The 16852-nt window shown below is 55.1% G+C and overlaps 4 protein-coding genes across 4 annotated transcripts; 1 reads left to right on the forward strand and 3 right to left on the reverse strand.

The window, feature by feature from the left end:
• Window positions 1-339: 339 nt before the first annotated feature.
• Window positions 340-1767, reverse strand: C8A04DRAFT_8563 (NmrA-like family-domain-containing protein; the record flags this gene model as incomplete). The annotated part of the gene is made up of 1 exon (XM_062785161.1): window positions 340-1767. The coding sequence occupies one exon, from the start codon at window positions 1765-1767 to the stop codon at window positions 340-342; it is 1428 nt and encodes a 475-aa protein (XP_062641452.1).
• A 4968-nt stretch (window positions 1768-6735) lies between these two features.
• C8A04DRAFT_23875 (Fcf1-domain-containing protein) lies at window positions 6736-7851 on the reverse strand (the record flags this gene model as incomplete). Its single annotated transcript, XM_062778854.1, has 10 exons — window positions 6736-6848; window positions 6902-6947; window positions 7002-7063; window positions 7118-7161; window positions 7219-7274; window positions 7327-7380; window positions 7449-7466; window positions 7524-7575; window positions 7646-7749; window positions 7816-7851. 10 exons carry the CDS (start codon window positions 7849-7851, stop codon window positions 6736-6738), a joined length of 585 nt encoding a protein of 194 aa, XP_062641453.1.
• Window positions 7852-9173: 1322 nt separating this feature from the next.
• On the forward strand, window positions 9174-10370 carry C8A04DRAFT_23876 (uncharacterized protein; the record flags this gene model as incomplete). The annotated part of the gene is made up of 1 exon (XM_062778855.1): window positions 9174-10370. The coding sequence occupies one exon, from the start codon at window positions 9174-9176 to the stop codon at window positions 10368-10370; it is 1197 nt and encodes a 398-aa protein (XP_062641454.1).
• Window positions 10371-11871: 1501 nt separating this feature from the next.
• Window positions 11872-16520, reverse strand: C8A04DRAFT_23877 (ATP-binding cassette transporter YOR1; the record flags this gene model as incomplete). The annotated part of the gene is made up of 3 exons (XM_062778856.1): window positions 11872-14254; window positions 14326-15404; window positions 15465-16520. The coding sequence occupies 3 exons, from the start codon at window positions 16518-16520 to the stop codon at window positions 11872-11874; spliced, it is 4518 nt and encodes a 1505-aa protein (XP_062641455.1).
• Window positions 16521-16852: the final 332 nt, after the last annotated feature.

A 16852-nucleotide genomic window follows, 5' to 3' on the forward strand; every position in this document is an offset into this window, starting at 1 on the left:
CCCCCGAAAATAATAATGGATGGTTAGATAACAATTGACACCAGACCTGATCTTAGCTGACCTTTCATATCACCCGGCTGTGGACCACTTATTCGTTCGTTCCGTGTACCAGCGGGCTGCCGAGTCCATTTGACCCGCCAAATTATTTCATTCGTTTTCAAGTTCGTTGCCGTCGCAGCCCTAGACCATGGTTTTTGATCGCGGGTTTCGTGTTCCCTTTCCTTTTTTTCCCGTTTTTTGTTGTTCATGAAGAGAGGGGTGTAGTGATTTTGACCGATGAGATACGTGAAGCGGAGCGTTGCCACATCGAAGCGGCAGCGACTTGTCAAGGCCCGCGACCTACGCGAGCCACTCTTCATCGTCCCGTTTGAGGCCCCTCATAACCAGACCGTCCTCCTCATCCTCTCCATCCGATTCAAGTGACACCTGTTGAAGGGTGGTGACATAGCCGTTGATGTGGTGGGGGTGCGGTTGAGGACCGTGGCTGTTACCGTTTCCGTTCCGGTGTGACTGGCTACTGCTGCCGTCGTTGTCGCCGTCCTCAAGCATCCATCGTAAGCCATTTGCCTGCTCCTCCAGGGGAAAAACCTCTCGTGCGTATTCTTCCAATCCCCGGGGGCCTTCCCAGAGCTCCAGCGCTAGCCGAGGGCAGCTATTCTCGAGCTCGACATCGCCAAAATAGGGGGGTTGTTTCTTGGGGTCATCGTGGCCCAGGCCGAACAAAGTCTCCAGCGCCTCCAACTGTGCGCGGTAGCCATCCGGGATCGTAGTCTTGATTTCGATCGGCCCATGTATGTAACGGACCGGCCGACCCACACCCCGAGAGAAGACCTTGCACGCTTCGGTCGGAGAGAGCATCTCATACGCGAGGCCGATACGCTTGCCTCCTCCCCACTTCTTCACGCCATCCTTGAAGATTTGGAGGATGGCCGGCCCGACGTCGTGTTCCGCGTCTAGCCAAGGCAGCTTGACGTGTGGGTGGAAGGGTGCTTGCCAGATCCAAGACCCATCCCTTTGGAGTTCGGTGCAGAAGAGCGGGTAGGGAAGGGAGGTAAAATTGTTGTTATAGATGCCGGTGTAGACAAAAGTTGCGGGCAGTCCGATCTTCTTGATGTACTCCTCGACCTGGTGCTTAGAAGCCCAAAGCGGCAGTGATGGCCATTCCTTGTTGTAAGCATGATGGTCGGGCATTGACGAGTAGACGTAGTGTTGGATGTTTGCCTTTTTAGCCGCATCAGCCAATGCCTCTCCGATGTGTTGCTCGTCCCCATAAAATGTGGTGTTAATGAAGGCCAATTGCGCCCCCCTGAACAACTCTGAGATCAGTGTGCGGTTGATGCCAATGCCAGAGATGGGGCCATTGCGCGTCACGTCGACTTGTGCTGTTTCCGCCGGGCGTTCCTTCGTGTATAGCTCGCCTCGAAGGACGGTAACATTTGGATTTGTGGCCACTTCGGTCGCCACAACGCCCTCTAGATTCCGCAACTGCGCTCGAACATGGTAACCAACAGCGGTAGCTACCCGAATAAACGACGCGGCTTGTCTCCCACTGGCGTTGATGACGGCAATGGTCTTGTCTGGAGAGGGCATTGACCGTTTCGCCGGGCGAAATGTTAGGGAATTATTCCGGGATGTGAGAGGCGAGGCTTCTGAGTACGACGATCGCGAGTGCTTGTGCCGCCGTTCTTCGCTGTTGGTGTTGCTGACCACTCTGATGTCCCGCGGAATCGGCCTGATGGCGAGTTCCGAATGCAGCTCGGCCGCCATCGGAGAGAAGGCTAGGGCGTGACGCTGACCCAGAAATCTTCCCAAATTTTAAGCCAGTTTGGTGGTTTCTCGTCCCCCTCCGAAGTCCTCTTGAAGATCTCGGGATTAGACCTTGATATGCGCCCGAGGGTGGCCACGAGTGGTTTGTTTTCTTCTCCTTTTTCCCTGCGTTGGGTTCCCGTATGGCGGAATGGCCCGAGCCTTTGGTTGTAGTGATACAGAATGCAAGGGCTGGCTATCTTGAGTGAATCTGCAGGTCCATGCACAGCAGAGCAATCACGGACAAGCGGCAGGAAGGCGTTTGGTATGCTGCGCAGGCGGTGGTGAGGAGTGAAGGTAGCGAAGTAAGTGAACTTCACCAAGGTGAGAAGTGGTCCGCAATCGCAAGGGCAGATCGATCGAGGGCCTTGACGGGTAGTTGGTGCTGCATATCATCAATCGACCAGTCAAAGCTCGGCGCAGAATGGTGTATTATTCTGGAATCGCGTTTATCTGTTAGTGGGGTTCTTCCCCGAATTGCGGGGCAGTCAAGGCTGCCTGCATGACAAGGAACGCTGATAAACGTTGGACGGGAGCTTGGGGCAAAGAAAAAAAGGGACTGCACCTGACCAACAACAAGAGCAAAGGGGTGGACGGAAGGGAGTGGCCGAGGGACAGAAGAAACTCAGGCACGTTGGGAAGGACGTCCTGTAGTATCAACGACATGTCCAGCACATTAACTAATGACTAAATTGACCGGGAGCCTAAGGCCACAAGTTTGTCCACATGACGAGCCGCAGCCGGCCGGGATGGAGACACTGTTCTGCGATTGCAACGGTCATGCCCCAGCACCGATCGCGTCCGGCTGACGGGTAACATTTGCGCCCACAGGTGATACCGAGCAAAAAGAAAAAAAAGTACACAGGTATGTTTCGATGGAGACTGGCTAACTCGGCTGCCAGATGGCTCCACCGCCCACGTCCCCATCGTGCTCCTGTGCAGGTTCATGAAGAAAGGGGGTCCCGGGACCCCAGGGGGGCACGACAAACGTGCAAACAACGAAGGGGCAACGGGAGAAATGGAAACCCACCGTCCCCACAGGCTTCAAAGGCTCAATCGGCCATGAGTGAAAAGCTTCATTGAGACGCTTGGCAGCGGGCTCATCCAATCGGGAAGATCGCAGAGGCGGCGTGTGGTGCCGTCGGAGGATGGGAGAAGGTTTCGAAGAGGGTCTCCAGCAACTAGGCGGGCACCAATTCAAGCAGAACACAATGGTGCATGGTCACCGACTTCGGCCAGTGGGCTGCGAAAAACAACACGCAGGAAGGACGCCAGTTTGTCACAGAATCAAGGGTCCGAATTGCTCATGCCGTACGGCAAGTAGCATCCTGCTTCGACCGTGGCCGAGGAACGGGATTTGGATGACCTGGCCATGCAGGGATGTACATGAAGAACGGCCAAAAAAATGGATCCCCATCGATAACAGCGAAGCGCGCACGAGGCACACATTTTCTAGTTTGCTCCAACAGCACCAGATCAGATGGTGGGCTGCTTGCGGCGTTGTTAACGGTGTACTTTCGACAAGAGGTGTCACACAAGGTGCTGGGGCCGGACGCGCCTCCCAGTTGACGTCCACTGCCTTCCCAGGTTCTTCCGGGCTGGGCGCCTCGCCGCTTCCTCATTGCACTGATAAACTCGGGCTGTCCTAAAGAGGCAACTGCGGCTGCTCGGCACTGGTTTTCGACTTGGCCCTGTACTGACACAATCACTGCGCAGGTGGTAGGCAAAGATAAGACTCCCACCGTCAGCGTCCGCACGGATGGCGTCAATTTTCCCATCCACCATTCCTTTCCCCTCCCCCCACAAGCAAAAATTGTTTGGCGATCAACTGGAACTGGGCCGCTGCGAACTGTTGGGTCCAAGGCCCCGGTTTCGCCTGCAGCTAGAGGTTGTCGTTACTTGATGATTACCTCCCAGTCTCCGCGATTCATATCCGAGGATGATTTTGTTAGCAATAACTCTTGGCAAGCATCGTGGCTGGACGAATTGCATTTGTGATCCGGGAGGCATCATCCCTCCCTCTCGTCTCTATCGACGACTTCGAGAATGAGCCTGAGCTCCAAAAACGCGGAACTGCCGCACGGGTCCCATCCCCAGGTGCTGGCTGGTTAGATTTCCATGTCGCTTGCTTCCTGGGGTGCTCGATTTACTCGTCCGTCTCCTTATCAGATCGGCTACATTTGATACGCAGTAAAAGGAATTCGGGCTCAGGGAAATTGCCCTCTTTGATGGCGGAGAGTTGCAAGATTCACACTTCCCATTTCCCATAACTGCGGCTATTCCGCTTTCTCTGGCTCTGAGGGGATCGGGCGAGGTATCCCTCTTGGTGATACGAGTGTCGGGTGGGAAGGGAGACGGGGCGCTGGTGTTAAGGAGAGCCTCCACCGTAAAAAACCTTCAGGGTTTTCAAAGTTTCTCCTCCGCCAAGCCGGTCACGAACTCGGGCATGATTCCGCAGTGGACACAATAGTTACCTGACATCTCTTTGCCCCGCGATCTGGGGGATATGGGTGAGCTAATGATGAATTGCGGGGAAATAACCTTAGGGCTAGCGTGGCCCCTTTGAAAGTTTGTCACGGGGAAGCGAGAGGCACGCAGTCGTTAATCATGCACAGTTTGTCGCTTGTCCGTTGATAGACAGGACAGCAATCGCGGTGTTTGGCACAGGAGAAATGATAACGTTAACACCGGTTTACAGACGGTGTCTTCCGCGGAGATGTCAGGTTTTGCCCTGGTGCGTGGTGCAACCCAGAACTTGTCGGAAGAGGGCCCAGGCCGGTCCGGAAGCGGACTAGTCGTCCTATTTGTACGTAATTGAAAAGAAAGCCAACGTCCCAACTTTTTCAGCGCCAGCGGCCACAGCATGGACGCAGCCCACCACACAACTCCCCAGCCGCTCAGCACTGGTGACGAACGAACGCCCGAAACCACCGCCGCATTTCGCCATCCACCCCTTACCAGTTGACATGGAGCAAGATACGGAGGTACGCTGGCGATGACCGACTCCAGTTCTCAGCCAACGGTGACGATTCAGTTAGAGCCTCGCTCCTAGTCAACGCTCATCAACTTCGAAAACCTTTCCCCACGGCCCTCGAAGCACTACCGGATCAAGCTCTCCTCAACGGGTTCTTCCGTCGCGTTTAACCAGGCCTCCAAGGTGCGCCCTTGGTGGCTGGTGCAGCGAGCTTCACCCGCGTTTCGATGTGGCTGCTCAATGGCGTGCCGAGCGAAGAGGTGAGGATACTTATTTTTCATGGTGATGACCTTCCGCCATTTTCGAAACACCGGTCTAAGTATAAGACCCGCGCCGATTGGGTCATCACACACGAGCGATGGGGACTGTGTAGACGTGGCTATGTCCTTTCGTAGTTTTATCCGGTCCCCGAAATTTGATTTGAGTCTAGCCCATTGTACAGGTCTTGATATTGGACAGTATTAACTTGGTCCAAGTACTTGTATACGGGACAACCCGCATCACCGCGATCGTGGCCACAACAAACGCGACGCCTCAGTGATTGCGCCTTTGCTCTTGTAGAGTCGGACGAACATTTCAAGTCAAGAGTCTAGGAACTCCGACAGCAATCGCTCACCTCAACACTCGTAGTGTCTTTCGTGCCGTCCAAGATATAGCTGTTGTAAGCCATGCTTACTAGGCACAAAGTTTCGGCCCGTAGACAAGAGGACAAGTCCGAGGATTAGGTTGAATCTCATAGGGGCAACTCCCCAATATCCTCAACACAAGGCTCGCTGATAGTTCGACTCGGAGATTTCTCTCGTTGGGCACGGCACCAACAATATCGGGCATGGGCCAGGAAGGTATTATCTACGACTGTTCCCGCAGTTTCTCCTTATAAGATGCGTTGCCCTCCTCTTTCTCACCCCTATTCCAGCTTGCCAAAACTGCGTCCGGGGCCAAAGCACAACCCTTGAAGCTGAAAAGGGGTCGAGAACGAGAGGATAAATGTTCCGGAGGGTGGAAGCGGGTATTTCAACCCAAGTGAGAGGATAGCGAGTGTATCAACAACCGGGCCAATGTAGTTATCGTGGAGTTGACTTTTTTTTGCGCCTAGCCTCACCTTTTCTCCATTAGGTTATTATCAAAACTTATTTGTTGTCCGAAGTTCTGCGATTAAACGCGCTAAGCGAGATCCGGCTGCCTTCCCCTGTTCTCAACGCGCTGATCTCCGCATGGGGAACGAGGAACGCCGGGACTGCATTCGGGAGACACGTCCAATGACGGGGCCATTCTGCACGGTGATGTCGATAAACTCCCATCCGTGCCAGGGGGTTCGGAGTCGGGTTTAAGGGGGGCAAGTGCGGAGTTAAGACTTCACTTGGGCCATGTTTTGGATATTGGGATATCACTGAGTTCCTGAGATGGCGGTCAGTGGTCTTAGACAACAACGTCGGTGTGGTTATTGATCAAGATACCGCCAAACTAGTTGGGTGAAACAGTCGCAGTCCGTCTCGGCGGAACAGGAGTGAAAGATATTGATGAATTTGTAAATTGAAACCGTGGCTCCCTACACCGTTTCCCCCCAAAAATCTCCGCCTTTGATGGCGGGATGCGTCGCTTGCTTTGCCCGAGGGTTCACGCAAGCGGAACAGCGCATCCGCCGCCATGGACCACGAATCCCGTCGTTTTCTTGGCATAAACCAGCCGACTCAACATAATCCGTGGATGCCTATGTTCCCCTCTGCCAGCTAAAGTGGCTCTGCATAGGAAGTTACCCATGCCTTCATTATCATCATCTTCACCACCAACCAGACCTGGTGGGCTTGAGAAATTCGGGCGTACGCCCTCGCGTCCCCAAGAGACGGACGTCCCCAGGGCATACTAATGCCCCGCTCCACGACTCGGCGCTTCATTACTTCTTGGATCGCTTCTTCGTGAAGCTGGTGTTTTATGCCTGATCACCGGTGGGTGTCTCATGTGGCCGGGGCACCCGGGAGTCTCTCAATAGCGTATTTCCCCTTGGTGACAGACATGATAGGAACACCGGGGACCTTGCGAATGCGCCTTTTGAGGTCACGATCGTTTGCTGCGACGGATGTTAGGGAGACGCTTTTAGGCAAAAAGGAGGGGTGTACGAACTCGCAACGATATAAATACGGTGCTTTTGTATGCGGTCGACGATGCACTTCGTCCGTTAGCTGATTTGTTTCGGGGCCAGGAGAGTTTAGAGATGGCATACATCATCGGCATATGTTCCCTTGTGGTCACAGGTAAGGCGTGTCCATCTCTCGTCGCGGGCAACTGTACGGTGGTTAGTTTCTTAGCCCGTCAACAAGATGGTTCGGTCACACCCACTCATTAACGCCACCCGGTACTTTGTCCCAAGCTTTTCCAGCTCACTAGACATCAATTGTCAGGAAAACAAATGGTCGACTTCTCAGGGTAGTAAGACTCACGCCATGACGCAAGATGTGATGATGATGTTGCACGAGGCGTAGAGGCAGTCCATTGCCTTTTGGCTTAGTTAGCGAAATGCAACGAGTTATTCATGAGGAAAAGCTTACTGATTCCAGCAAAGGAAGCTTTGCTCCCACTGTCCTAGAGATAAAGTTGGTATCCTAGGGTGAGTTAGCCAATATCCCGGTTAACCACAACTGAATTGGCCCAAACGGCCGGCTCGACGTACTACGATGACTTGGTACGGCTTTCAAGAAAGGTCAGCGCTATTCCGGTTCATAGATTCTAGGGTCACGGTACTAACAGGAACCAAAGCTGTGTTGTGCTGAAAAAACATAGATGAAGGCATCTGGGGCCTACAAAGTACATGTTAGTTGAGACAAGAGGACATCGTCTTGGGGCTAGCGGTAGAACGAGGCAACTCACAATTCGCGGACAGCCTCCTCCTTCTTCTTCTTCAGCTCCATCTCGGCTTTCTTGACGGCGTCATCCTTCCGACGGTCATCCCGTTTTCCAATCATGCGCTTAACCTATACGGGGGGTTAGTGGTGGTTGTTTCTGCCATGAAGGTTTCGCGAAGGATGAAAGTCACGTGCCGTTGCGAATTTTCTTGTTCTTTTGGCGACGCCCATCTTGTGTTGCGGTTGTACTTTGAGGAAGTGGCGAGCGGCGCAAATTTGAATTCCTGTTGGAAATGTGGCGAGATAAATGTCGGAAACGGGTTGAGTTTGTCGAGACGGTGGGAAATGTTTGGACTTAGTATAGTTGCTGGAGACGTCGTGTGAAAATTATATGCTGCAGACGCCAGCGCTTGAGTTGCTGTGTCGTCGTTGCAGCCGCAGGTTCTGAGTGACCCAGCGCTGGCAGCTGACGGCCACTGCCGGAGGAGCGAACGGCACTGCGCGACGGGCCAAGTCAAGGATCAGGCTAAAATTGGGGTTCAGATTTTCTTTGTGCCAGATTGGGAGCGACCTGAGGGCACAGTATGAAAAGTGGGCGATCGAACTGGGTCACTGGGATGTGGCACGCCCGTCATGCACAGCTTTTCCTTGTCAGACATGCAGGAACCACGCTTGGACAAGCGCGATCTCTCAGGGTTGTTCAGGGTCCGCCAGGGTCTTGGAAAAGTGCAGTTTGTGGCCTTGTGTACGGATTCTATGCAACACCCCGTTCGGTCCGTCGTGTCGGAGAAAATACGTATCCCGGGGCTTGCTGAGTTTTACAATCCCGCCAACATCGTATTCAAGAATGCCCCGCTGAACAGCCAGTCACGCAAAAGTGGTCCCGTCATCTTTGAAGGATTGGAGGTGACCGTGTCCCCGCACCACCCATACAGTGCTCGCAGGTTCTCCTTTGGGTAGCTGAGACAGCGGCAGAACAGGGTGCGGCATGGGGCGCTCCTTCAGCCAGGCGCCAGGCGCGAGGCGGGCCCAGCGAAAGCAGGCAAGCAACAAGCCGGACAGGGGCAATACCTTTCCGTTCACGAACTCCTTTTTCCGCGCTGCTGCGCCAAAGCCAGACACAGCCAACCCACTTCTTCCATCGCCAGATCCTGCGCCTTTCGCCCAGTCGCCGGGTGGAACTGAAACCCCAACACCGACAGTTTTTTGCCTGGTTTCTCTCCCGGTCGACCGTTGAAATGCGTGTTGTATTCTCTCGTTCAACTTTGTTTTGAGATTGCCGCACAAGACCAGCACAGAAGCTTTTGTTCCGTTTTGCCCGTTCGGTCGCTCGGCAGCAATTCGGTCTCCGGAACCCTGCTGTGATACCCTTCCGCAGCCCATCAGCAACCAGCCGCTTTCCCCAGGCCACAGATCCGGTCGCTTCGCTCCTCCGTCTCTTCTTCGTACACCTCAATCTCGGCCCGCCGACCGGGTCGCATCGAGAAGCCCCGCCGTTGACCAAGCACCAGTCTCTACCCGTCGCCTCCGCGCGACGACACACTACCGCGGCCATGGCACCTCATCTTTCGCTGAAGCGCGCCTTGCTTCTCACCACCTTCCTAGCTCTCCGAGTCATGGCGCAAGGCGACAACAACAACAACAACAACGGAGGGAACAATGGCGGAAACAACGGGGGAAACAATGGGAACAATGGGGGCGGCGACACCGCGACGACGGGAGACCCCGCGACGACTGGTGACCCTCCTCCGCCTCCGCCTCCCCCTCCGCCAACCACTACCTCAGACACGACTACACAGCAAACGACATCGACGGAAGAGACTTCGTCTTCCTCATCCTCCACGTCAAGCCCCAAGCCCACGCTTCCCGGCCTCACCAGCACCACGAGTACCACTACTTCTTCCTCTTCCCGGGTTGTCCCAACGAACATGCCCAAGGTTTCCAAGACGGCCAATACCGATATTCCGGAGTACCCCCCGCCGACGGTCCCGCCGACCCACAATGCCCCCTTCATGAACCACTCCACACTCCCCGACGGTACCGTGTTCATTGCGGTCGGTGCTATCCTTGGTGCATTCGGTCTTGCCATCTTGCTCTGGCGTACCATCGTTGCCTGCCTGCTACATCGGTCAGTAGAGCGTGCCGCTCTAGCCCAGCACGCCGCCAATAACGGCCGCGGCCCGACCGACAAAAACGCGGCCTCGTTTCCGGCACCTCCGGCCCAGTTTTATAAGTATATCGAACGTGAATCTTCGGCCTCCCTTGCTGGTGCCGGCCTGGGTGCTTCTACGGGGCGGAGAACCAACCGGGGCCCAACACCGTCGGCCACACCCAGCCAAACGAACTTGTTCTTCTCGCCTACTGCTGCCGGCTCCGCTGGTGGCGCGGGTGGCTCGAACCGTGACTCGGCCCGCTTCCTCCCTTCCGGCTTCTACGCGTCAGCCTCGCCTGTTGCGGGCGGCCATTCACATGGCAATTCGATCAACATGAGCACGCTGCGACCGTCTTCACGCGGCCGCGGTGGCCAACTCGGCCCCTCCCCGCCTGAATCGCCCGACGTCGGACCAAGAGCAGCCTCCAGGAATTTCAGCACGAGCTCGCTGAACTTGAACCGGCCGCCCAGTGCCGGAGCGCGGGCGCCTAGCGCGTATCTGGACGACTTGCTTGATGAGCAACCAGGCTTGTTTCCGCCCGCCCAGGGAACCCCGCCGCCCCAGCAGGGACACGGGAGTCAGCGCGGGAGGTACTGAGCACTGCATTGAATGGGAGTAGGGTTGTGGGGGCTGGCGATGGATTGGGGCAGTGGTAAAAATATACAACTAATTGGGTTTGGGTATCGGCTTCTCTTATTGCACCGCGGTTGGATGTGCGTTTTTTTGGCTTCTTCAGTGGCCGGGTTGCCTTTTCCCCTCAATGTGGGAACCCATCTAGCGGCTCCCAAAGGAGGATCGCGGGCATCGAAAATTTCTTGTGGTCAAGGCGTAGCAATGTTGAACGGAGAGTTATTTGCAGCAGACTTTCTCTGTTGGTCCAGGTCTCTTTACCCGGGAGACTCTCTATTTCTCTTCATCCGGCATTAGATGGTGTTGTAGTCAGCTTGACCAAGCCTGTCTCTTTTTTTCTTCGCGTTTTCGTTTCTTGTTTCTGCTCTCACCATCCCCTGGCTCCCCTCTCTCTGCACGTACATACACACAGTAGCTCTGGGTCTTTTTCTTTCTTTCTTTCATCTCCTGTTCCAGCATCCATTCGCCTTATGCTTTTCTTGCTAGTAATGAACATACCATACAATACAGTACTTCCATTTTACCCACGCAATTCGAAGTCTCATTCTAGAAACACGACAAGCATGCTGTTTTGGGCCACTCGCCCCCGGCGTAACTGAGCTTTTTGAATTTGAACATCATGACACGAGGTACCGTGGTTAGGTCACTTCGGAAAGTAGATAAGAGGGCCCGGCAGCACGGGACTGTGTATGTACATGCCATGCCCTATGTCAGACATGCTCTACGTCGTGCAGATCTACCCGACCACCCACAAACCAGGGTAAAGCCAGGTAACTGCTCCATTCCAAATGATTGTTCCGGCATAGCTGTACCGTACCCCCGGCCTGCCGTGAGACATGTTACAGTGTAGTTAGTCCGGAGAGATGTAGTACAGCCACTGATGTCGTGGAACAAGGAGCTATGCCAGATGATTGTGCCGATTCGTGGGCGTCTGTCTACACGTGTGTGTACACGGGTACGTGCTAGTTGTACGAGTGGGCGGGAGGGTGCATGGGTGAGGTGTGTAACGGGCGGGTTACATAGTGCCATTTTTTTTATATTTGGGTAGGGGAGTTTATCTCCGGTCTTGTCGACTAGTTGCTATCATGTGCTGAAACGGTTCACAATATATCAAGGTTGTGTGGCCGTGTGGTACTCCTTCACAATTCGTATTCGCACCACCTATATCGTCAAAGGTGATGGGATGTTTGAAATTATACCCTGTGTTTTATTTGCTCGGTCGTGGCATCCACGACACGTTAAGGTTAATAACATTAAGACTAGAACAAGGGAAAACAGAAATCTAAGTATGCACCCGTCCACCCAAACAGTCCACCACCGCTAAACTTTTCTATCCACCCGTTTGTACCCAATTTGATGACAGTCCAAACAGTCCATTACAGCCCACCCAAAAAGTACCTATGCATAATGAGTATCGTCGCTTCTTTTATTTTTGTTCTTTTCCCTTTTTACACATCCCTCCCAATCGTTACGATGACGGCCCCGCAGACCCCAATGCCTCCAACTCATCCTTCGCACCCCGAATATCCTCCATCCTAATCCCGCTCCGTTCACACATGCCCCTGAAAATACCGCCTTCCATCGCCCACAACTCAATAGGCGGCCCCATCTCCGCGATCTGGCCCTTGTCCATGACACAGATGCGGTCGTAGCCAATAATGGTGCGCAACCGGTGAGCAATGCACAGCAATGTCTTGCCCTTGAAACCCGTGGCGATGGTGGCTTGGATCTTGTCGTCCGTTTCCATGTCCACGCTCGACGTGGCCTCATCGCAGACGATGATCTGAGACCCACGCACGAGGGCACGCGCGAGGGCCATGAGCTGGCGCTGGCCGAGCGAGAAGTTGAGGCCATCTTCTTCGACAGTCGTCTCGAGGTGAATGCGGGACGTGTCCTTGGCGGCGGGCGCGGGAACGGCCGGGTCTTCCGGTGCACCGTCGGCCTTCTCGTCGTCATTGCTATTGCTGTGCGCAGCGCCCTCTGAATCCGAGCCCGATGAGGAGTCAGACACGAGATCAGCTTGTCGTAGGGCGGACCAGAGCTCGAGATCGGTGTGCTCGTTGAAGGGGTCTAGGTTGCTCCGCACAGTGCCGCGGAAGAGGGTAGGGTCTTGCGGGATGATGGCGAGGCGGGAGCGCAGGTCGTGGAGGCCAATCGTCGAAATATTGAGCCCATCAATCGTGATGCTACCCTCAGAGAGTTCTACGAGCCGGAAGAGCGCCGACATGATGGAGCTCTTGCCAGCGCCAGTACGCCCGACGATACCGATGCGCTCGCCGCCTTGGATGTGCATGCTGAGGCCCTGCAGCACAAGCGGGAGCCCAGCACGATACCGCATCTCGACGTTGTCAAACACAATCTCGCCCTTCTCCGGCCACGAGTCACGGACCTCGACCGTCTTGAGGGGTGCTTCCTGCTCAAGTTCGTTGCCGTAGTACCGGAGACGCTCCACAGAGTTCATGCCATTTTCGACCTCGGCCAGCTGGCGCACGGTAAACTGGATCATCTGGACGATAGCGAGAATGTACGAGAGAACCAGGCCACCGGTAGACGGATCGACCGAGAATCGCGACGTCACAACCAAAATTCCCGTGGTAAAAACGAGGCAGTTTCCTATCATGTCCAGTCTCATGGACAGCCATCGCTGGTTGGAATACGTGAGGAAATAGGCGGAGTCCACATTGTCGATGGCCTTGCGAATATCGACAATAAACCGGTCCTTGAGCCCGTAAGCTCGGATGCAGGCAACACCGGACAGGCCTTCGGAGAATTTGGCCGAAAGGGTCGACCTAAGAACCGATTCGATACGCTTTACCTCGCGGGCAGAGGCGCGGTAGTAGCTGGTGGCGAAGAGGAAAATGATAGCCAACGGCACCAGGGCGATGACGAAGTAGTAAAAATAGGCGATGATGAGAATGAAGACGGAAAAGATGCTGGCGATGCTGAAAAAATACATGCGCAACGCGTCCGTGAGGGCGTTATCCATGACATCAACGTCGCGGCTGAACCGGTTCGTGATGCGGCCGAGCGGTGTGGTGTCGAAAAAGGACATGGGTGCCCGCAGGACCCTCGAGACGGCTTGCCGCAGCATCCCCTTGCTGGCCTTGGTGCCAAAGATGGAAAGAGAAACCATGAAGAGGAACATAAGACAGGCCTGGACAGCGCCGAGCCCAGCATAGACGCCGATGTAGGTCCCCATGCTGTAACCGAACCTGTCCGCAGTCCACCAAGACAGCCATAGACTTGTTGAGATATTGGCGCCCTGGGAGATGACTAGGAGACAGAAAACGAGAGGCGCGTTGAGAATCGAACCGGACGCCCTGACGTAGGAAGTGTACACTGACCAGGGAACGCTGGCCACGGCACGCTCCTCGGTTTGCATCAGAGCCGCCTTGGTCTTCTTTTGTTTCTTGGACTTGTCCTTTTCACCGGGGACACGGGCGGCCACGCTGCCCTCTTCCTTCTTCTCTTCGACGGCTGTCGACTCCATAAGCTGCTGGAAGCTCGTGGAATTCTTCATGAGGTTATCGAACGTGTCAACAGCCTGGATTCTGCCGTTGTCCATCCAAATAATGCGATCGCAGCGGTTGAGGACCCATAGTTGATGTGTCGCCAGAATTCGACACTTATCTTTGAGTAAACCTAGGATAGCGTGGTCGAAAATGTGGCGGCCAACGTGAGCATCAACAGCGCTGAGAGGGTCGTCCATGAGGACAATGTCCGCATCAAAGTAGATGGCACGGGCGATGTTCAGTCTTTGCTTCTGACCACCAGAGATGGTGATGCCCCTCTCACCGATCTCGGTCATGTCACTGTTGGGCAACATATCTAGGTCTTGCTGCAGCGCGCATCTACGGGGTGTCAGTTAGCGGGCGTAGGGGGTACGCAAACCCTCAGGAAAGGAGGTGCTTGAAAAACTTACGCTTTGATCACGTCGGCATACCATTCCTTGTCCATCTCTTTGCCGAAGAGAATGTTCTCTCGCACTGTAGCATTTTGGATCCACGCGTACTGGGGACAAAAGGACCGAGAGGCACCCAAGATGACCTCCCCACTGGTCTGGCGCATGTCGCCGGCTAAGGAAGCCAAGAGGGAAGTCTTGCCACTCCCCACGGTGCCAATGACAGCGACAAGTTCGTTTCTTCCAATCTCGAAATTCAAATCTCGGATCTTGAACGGCTCTTGCTCGCCCCCCTGAGCGCTATCCGGCTCGCTGGGGACCGTTGCCGTACCCTCGTGAGATTTATCCGCAACCCCCTCGGCCGGGGCTGCTACGGCCGCAGCTGCTGGTTTGGAACGGGTAGTCTCAGTGTCCTGGGTCGGCGTCCTCTCCCAGGTGAAGGACGCGTCGCGCAACTCGACCGCGCTCACGGCATCGGGCTTTTGGATTGCCTCGTCCTCGCGCTCCTCGGCGAGTAGGAACTCTTGGATACGGCCAACCGAAGACATGGCGTCGGTAATTTGGCCGAGAACGAGGGGTAATATGTTCAGAGGCATCCTCAGCCCGTTGAAGAGGGCAAGTGAGGAGAACACCTGGGCGGGCGCGAGGCCGTGGTTGGTCAAGGAATAGGTGATGAAGGACAACATGGAGGCGAAGATTGGTAAGGAAATGCCGACGGCCATGATGGCATTTCGAATGCCCAGCACAACTTGAATCGAGGAGATCTCTCTATTCCTGAAATCGTCGATGCGCTTCAGGAACGATTCCTCCCAGCCGAAAAACTTGACGAAGCGAACGGATTGCAGAATTTCCTGTGTGAGGCTCACTCTCTGATCGGTAATCTTATTGATGTCCCTTCTGCGAGCAAACAGGCTCTGGACGGCCTTGGACAGTAGGGGTAGCATGACAACTAACAAACCGAAGCCGGCAAGAGCGCTGTAGGTCAAGTTCACTAGCAGCATGGCGAGAGTGATGAGGATAGAAAGGGGAGCGGTCCAGGCGATGTGGAAAAACCCAAAGGCTTGGTCGATTCGATATGTATCGACGCTCATCAGAGCCATCTGCCTATTGATTAGCACGGGGAGTATCATCGCGGAGAGCAAAAGGGTGGTCCAGCTCACAATTCTCCCATTATCCCAACCAACGCCATCACCGGAAAGAGCCGCTTGCTTTTCTGTCGGTCCTGCGCCCTTGGCCTTCTTCGCCTTCTTCGCCGCGTCTTTCTTCCTTTGGTCTTCGGCAGCTCTAGCAGCAGGAATATCTGGCAATTCTGCCCCCCCAGCTTTGGCACGACCAGAGATTACCATGGACTTTTCGTAGATCAGACTGATCAATGCAGCTCTGGTCATGCCGCCCACGAGCATGCCACGGTACAGAAAGTGGTTGGTAGCCAAGCTCTGCACAACCTGCATGAGTGTGATACCAACGACCAAGCCGATCCCGTGACCAATATTCGGAGCTGGGAGACCTCGCAGGCTGGCGATGTAGGCGTCGGCGGCGAACTGGATCAGGTACCGAAGCACGAAAGGGGACATGACTTGCATCACGGACGAGAGGAGGGCACAAGCGCCACCGAACCAAAATTCCCGGAAAAAGGTCTCGTTGATGGCCCACATCAGGGGGAACTTGTCCCCTTCGTTAAGGCGGCGCTTGAAAACGGCCCGGAGCTTGTCGGTCATGGGGTCGACGGCCCGGTCAGGGTTGACACTGTATATGTCGTTGAACTCGAGAGGCCGTTTGTAGCCTCGACTCATCAGCGGGGCGATCCATTGGAAGATCAGGGAGCTGAAGAACCCGGCGTTGTACTCCGGGCAGACCTCTTGTTCCTTGGGCACGGGGGGGATCTTCCCCCACCGGAGGGGGTTCGGTTGCTTGTACCATGGCTTCTGCTCGGGCAGCTGGTTTGTTGTTACTGGCGTGGCGCTGGCTACGCTGGTAGCGGTAGCAACGGTTCTTAGTCGGTCCAACTCAGCTTGCCTAGTACCATTGTCGGCCGCTTCCTCCGCCGTCTCTACCCTCTGCAGCTCGTCCTGGCCTTGGTCTCGTCCTTGATCGTCTCCGTGTAAGGTCTCCTTCTCTGCGGATGGCGAGGCGGAGCGAGGTGATGGTGTCCCGGTGGGCGATACAGGGCCGGCTGCAGCCGCGTTCACCTCTTTTTCGTGCGAAGGGTCTGTCATGGCGGGCCAGTGCAAGCGTCGAGGACCCCTTTCAACGTACGGTTTGCTGGTTAGTAGGTCCCGGGCTCGTTAGAGAGCAAGGCGTCGTTGATTCGGTAATACCGGCTGCTTTATGCGGCCATGGGTCACGGCGTGCAGGTCCTGGGCCGAGGCGGCTTGTGTGGTTCAAGTGGGGAGCAGCGAGGGGCCCGTGGTGCGGGAGCGGGCGCGGACGCTGATAGAAATGCTGGTGCAGACGCTTGTGACAAGTCCTCCGTTATTCCTTCTATTGGTATGACGGGGCGGCGCAATGATATTAACGTGATGGACATGCGAAATCACAGCGGTCGGTG

The sequence above is a fragment of the Dichotomopilus funicola genome (assembly GCF_033296635.1).
Source record: "Dichotomopilus funicola strain CBS 141.50 unplaced genomic scaffold C8A04scaffold_1, whole genome shotgun sequence".
NCBI classification, from domain to species: Eukaryota; Fungi; Ascomycota; class Sordariomycetes; order Sordariales; family Chaetomiaceae; genus Dichotomopilus; species Dichotomopilus funicola.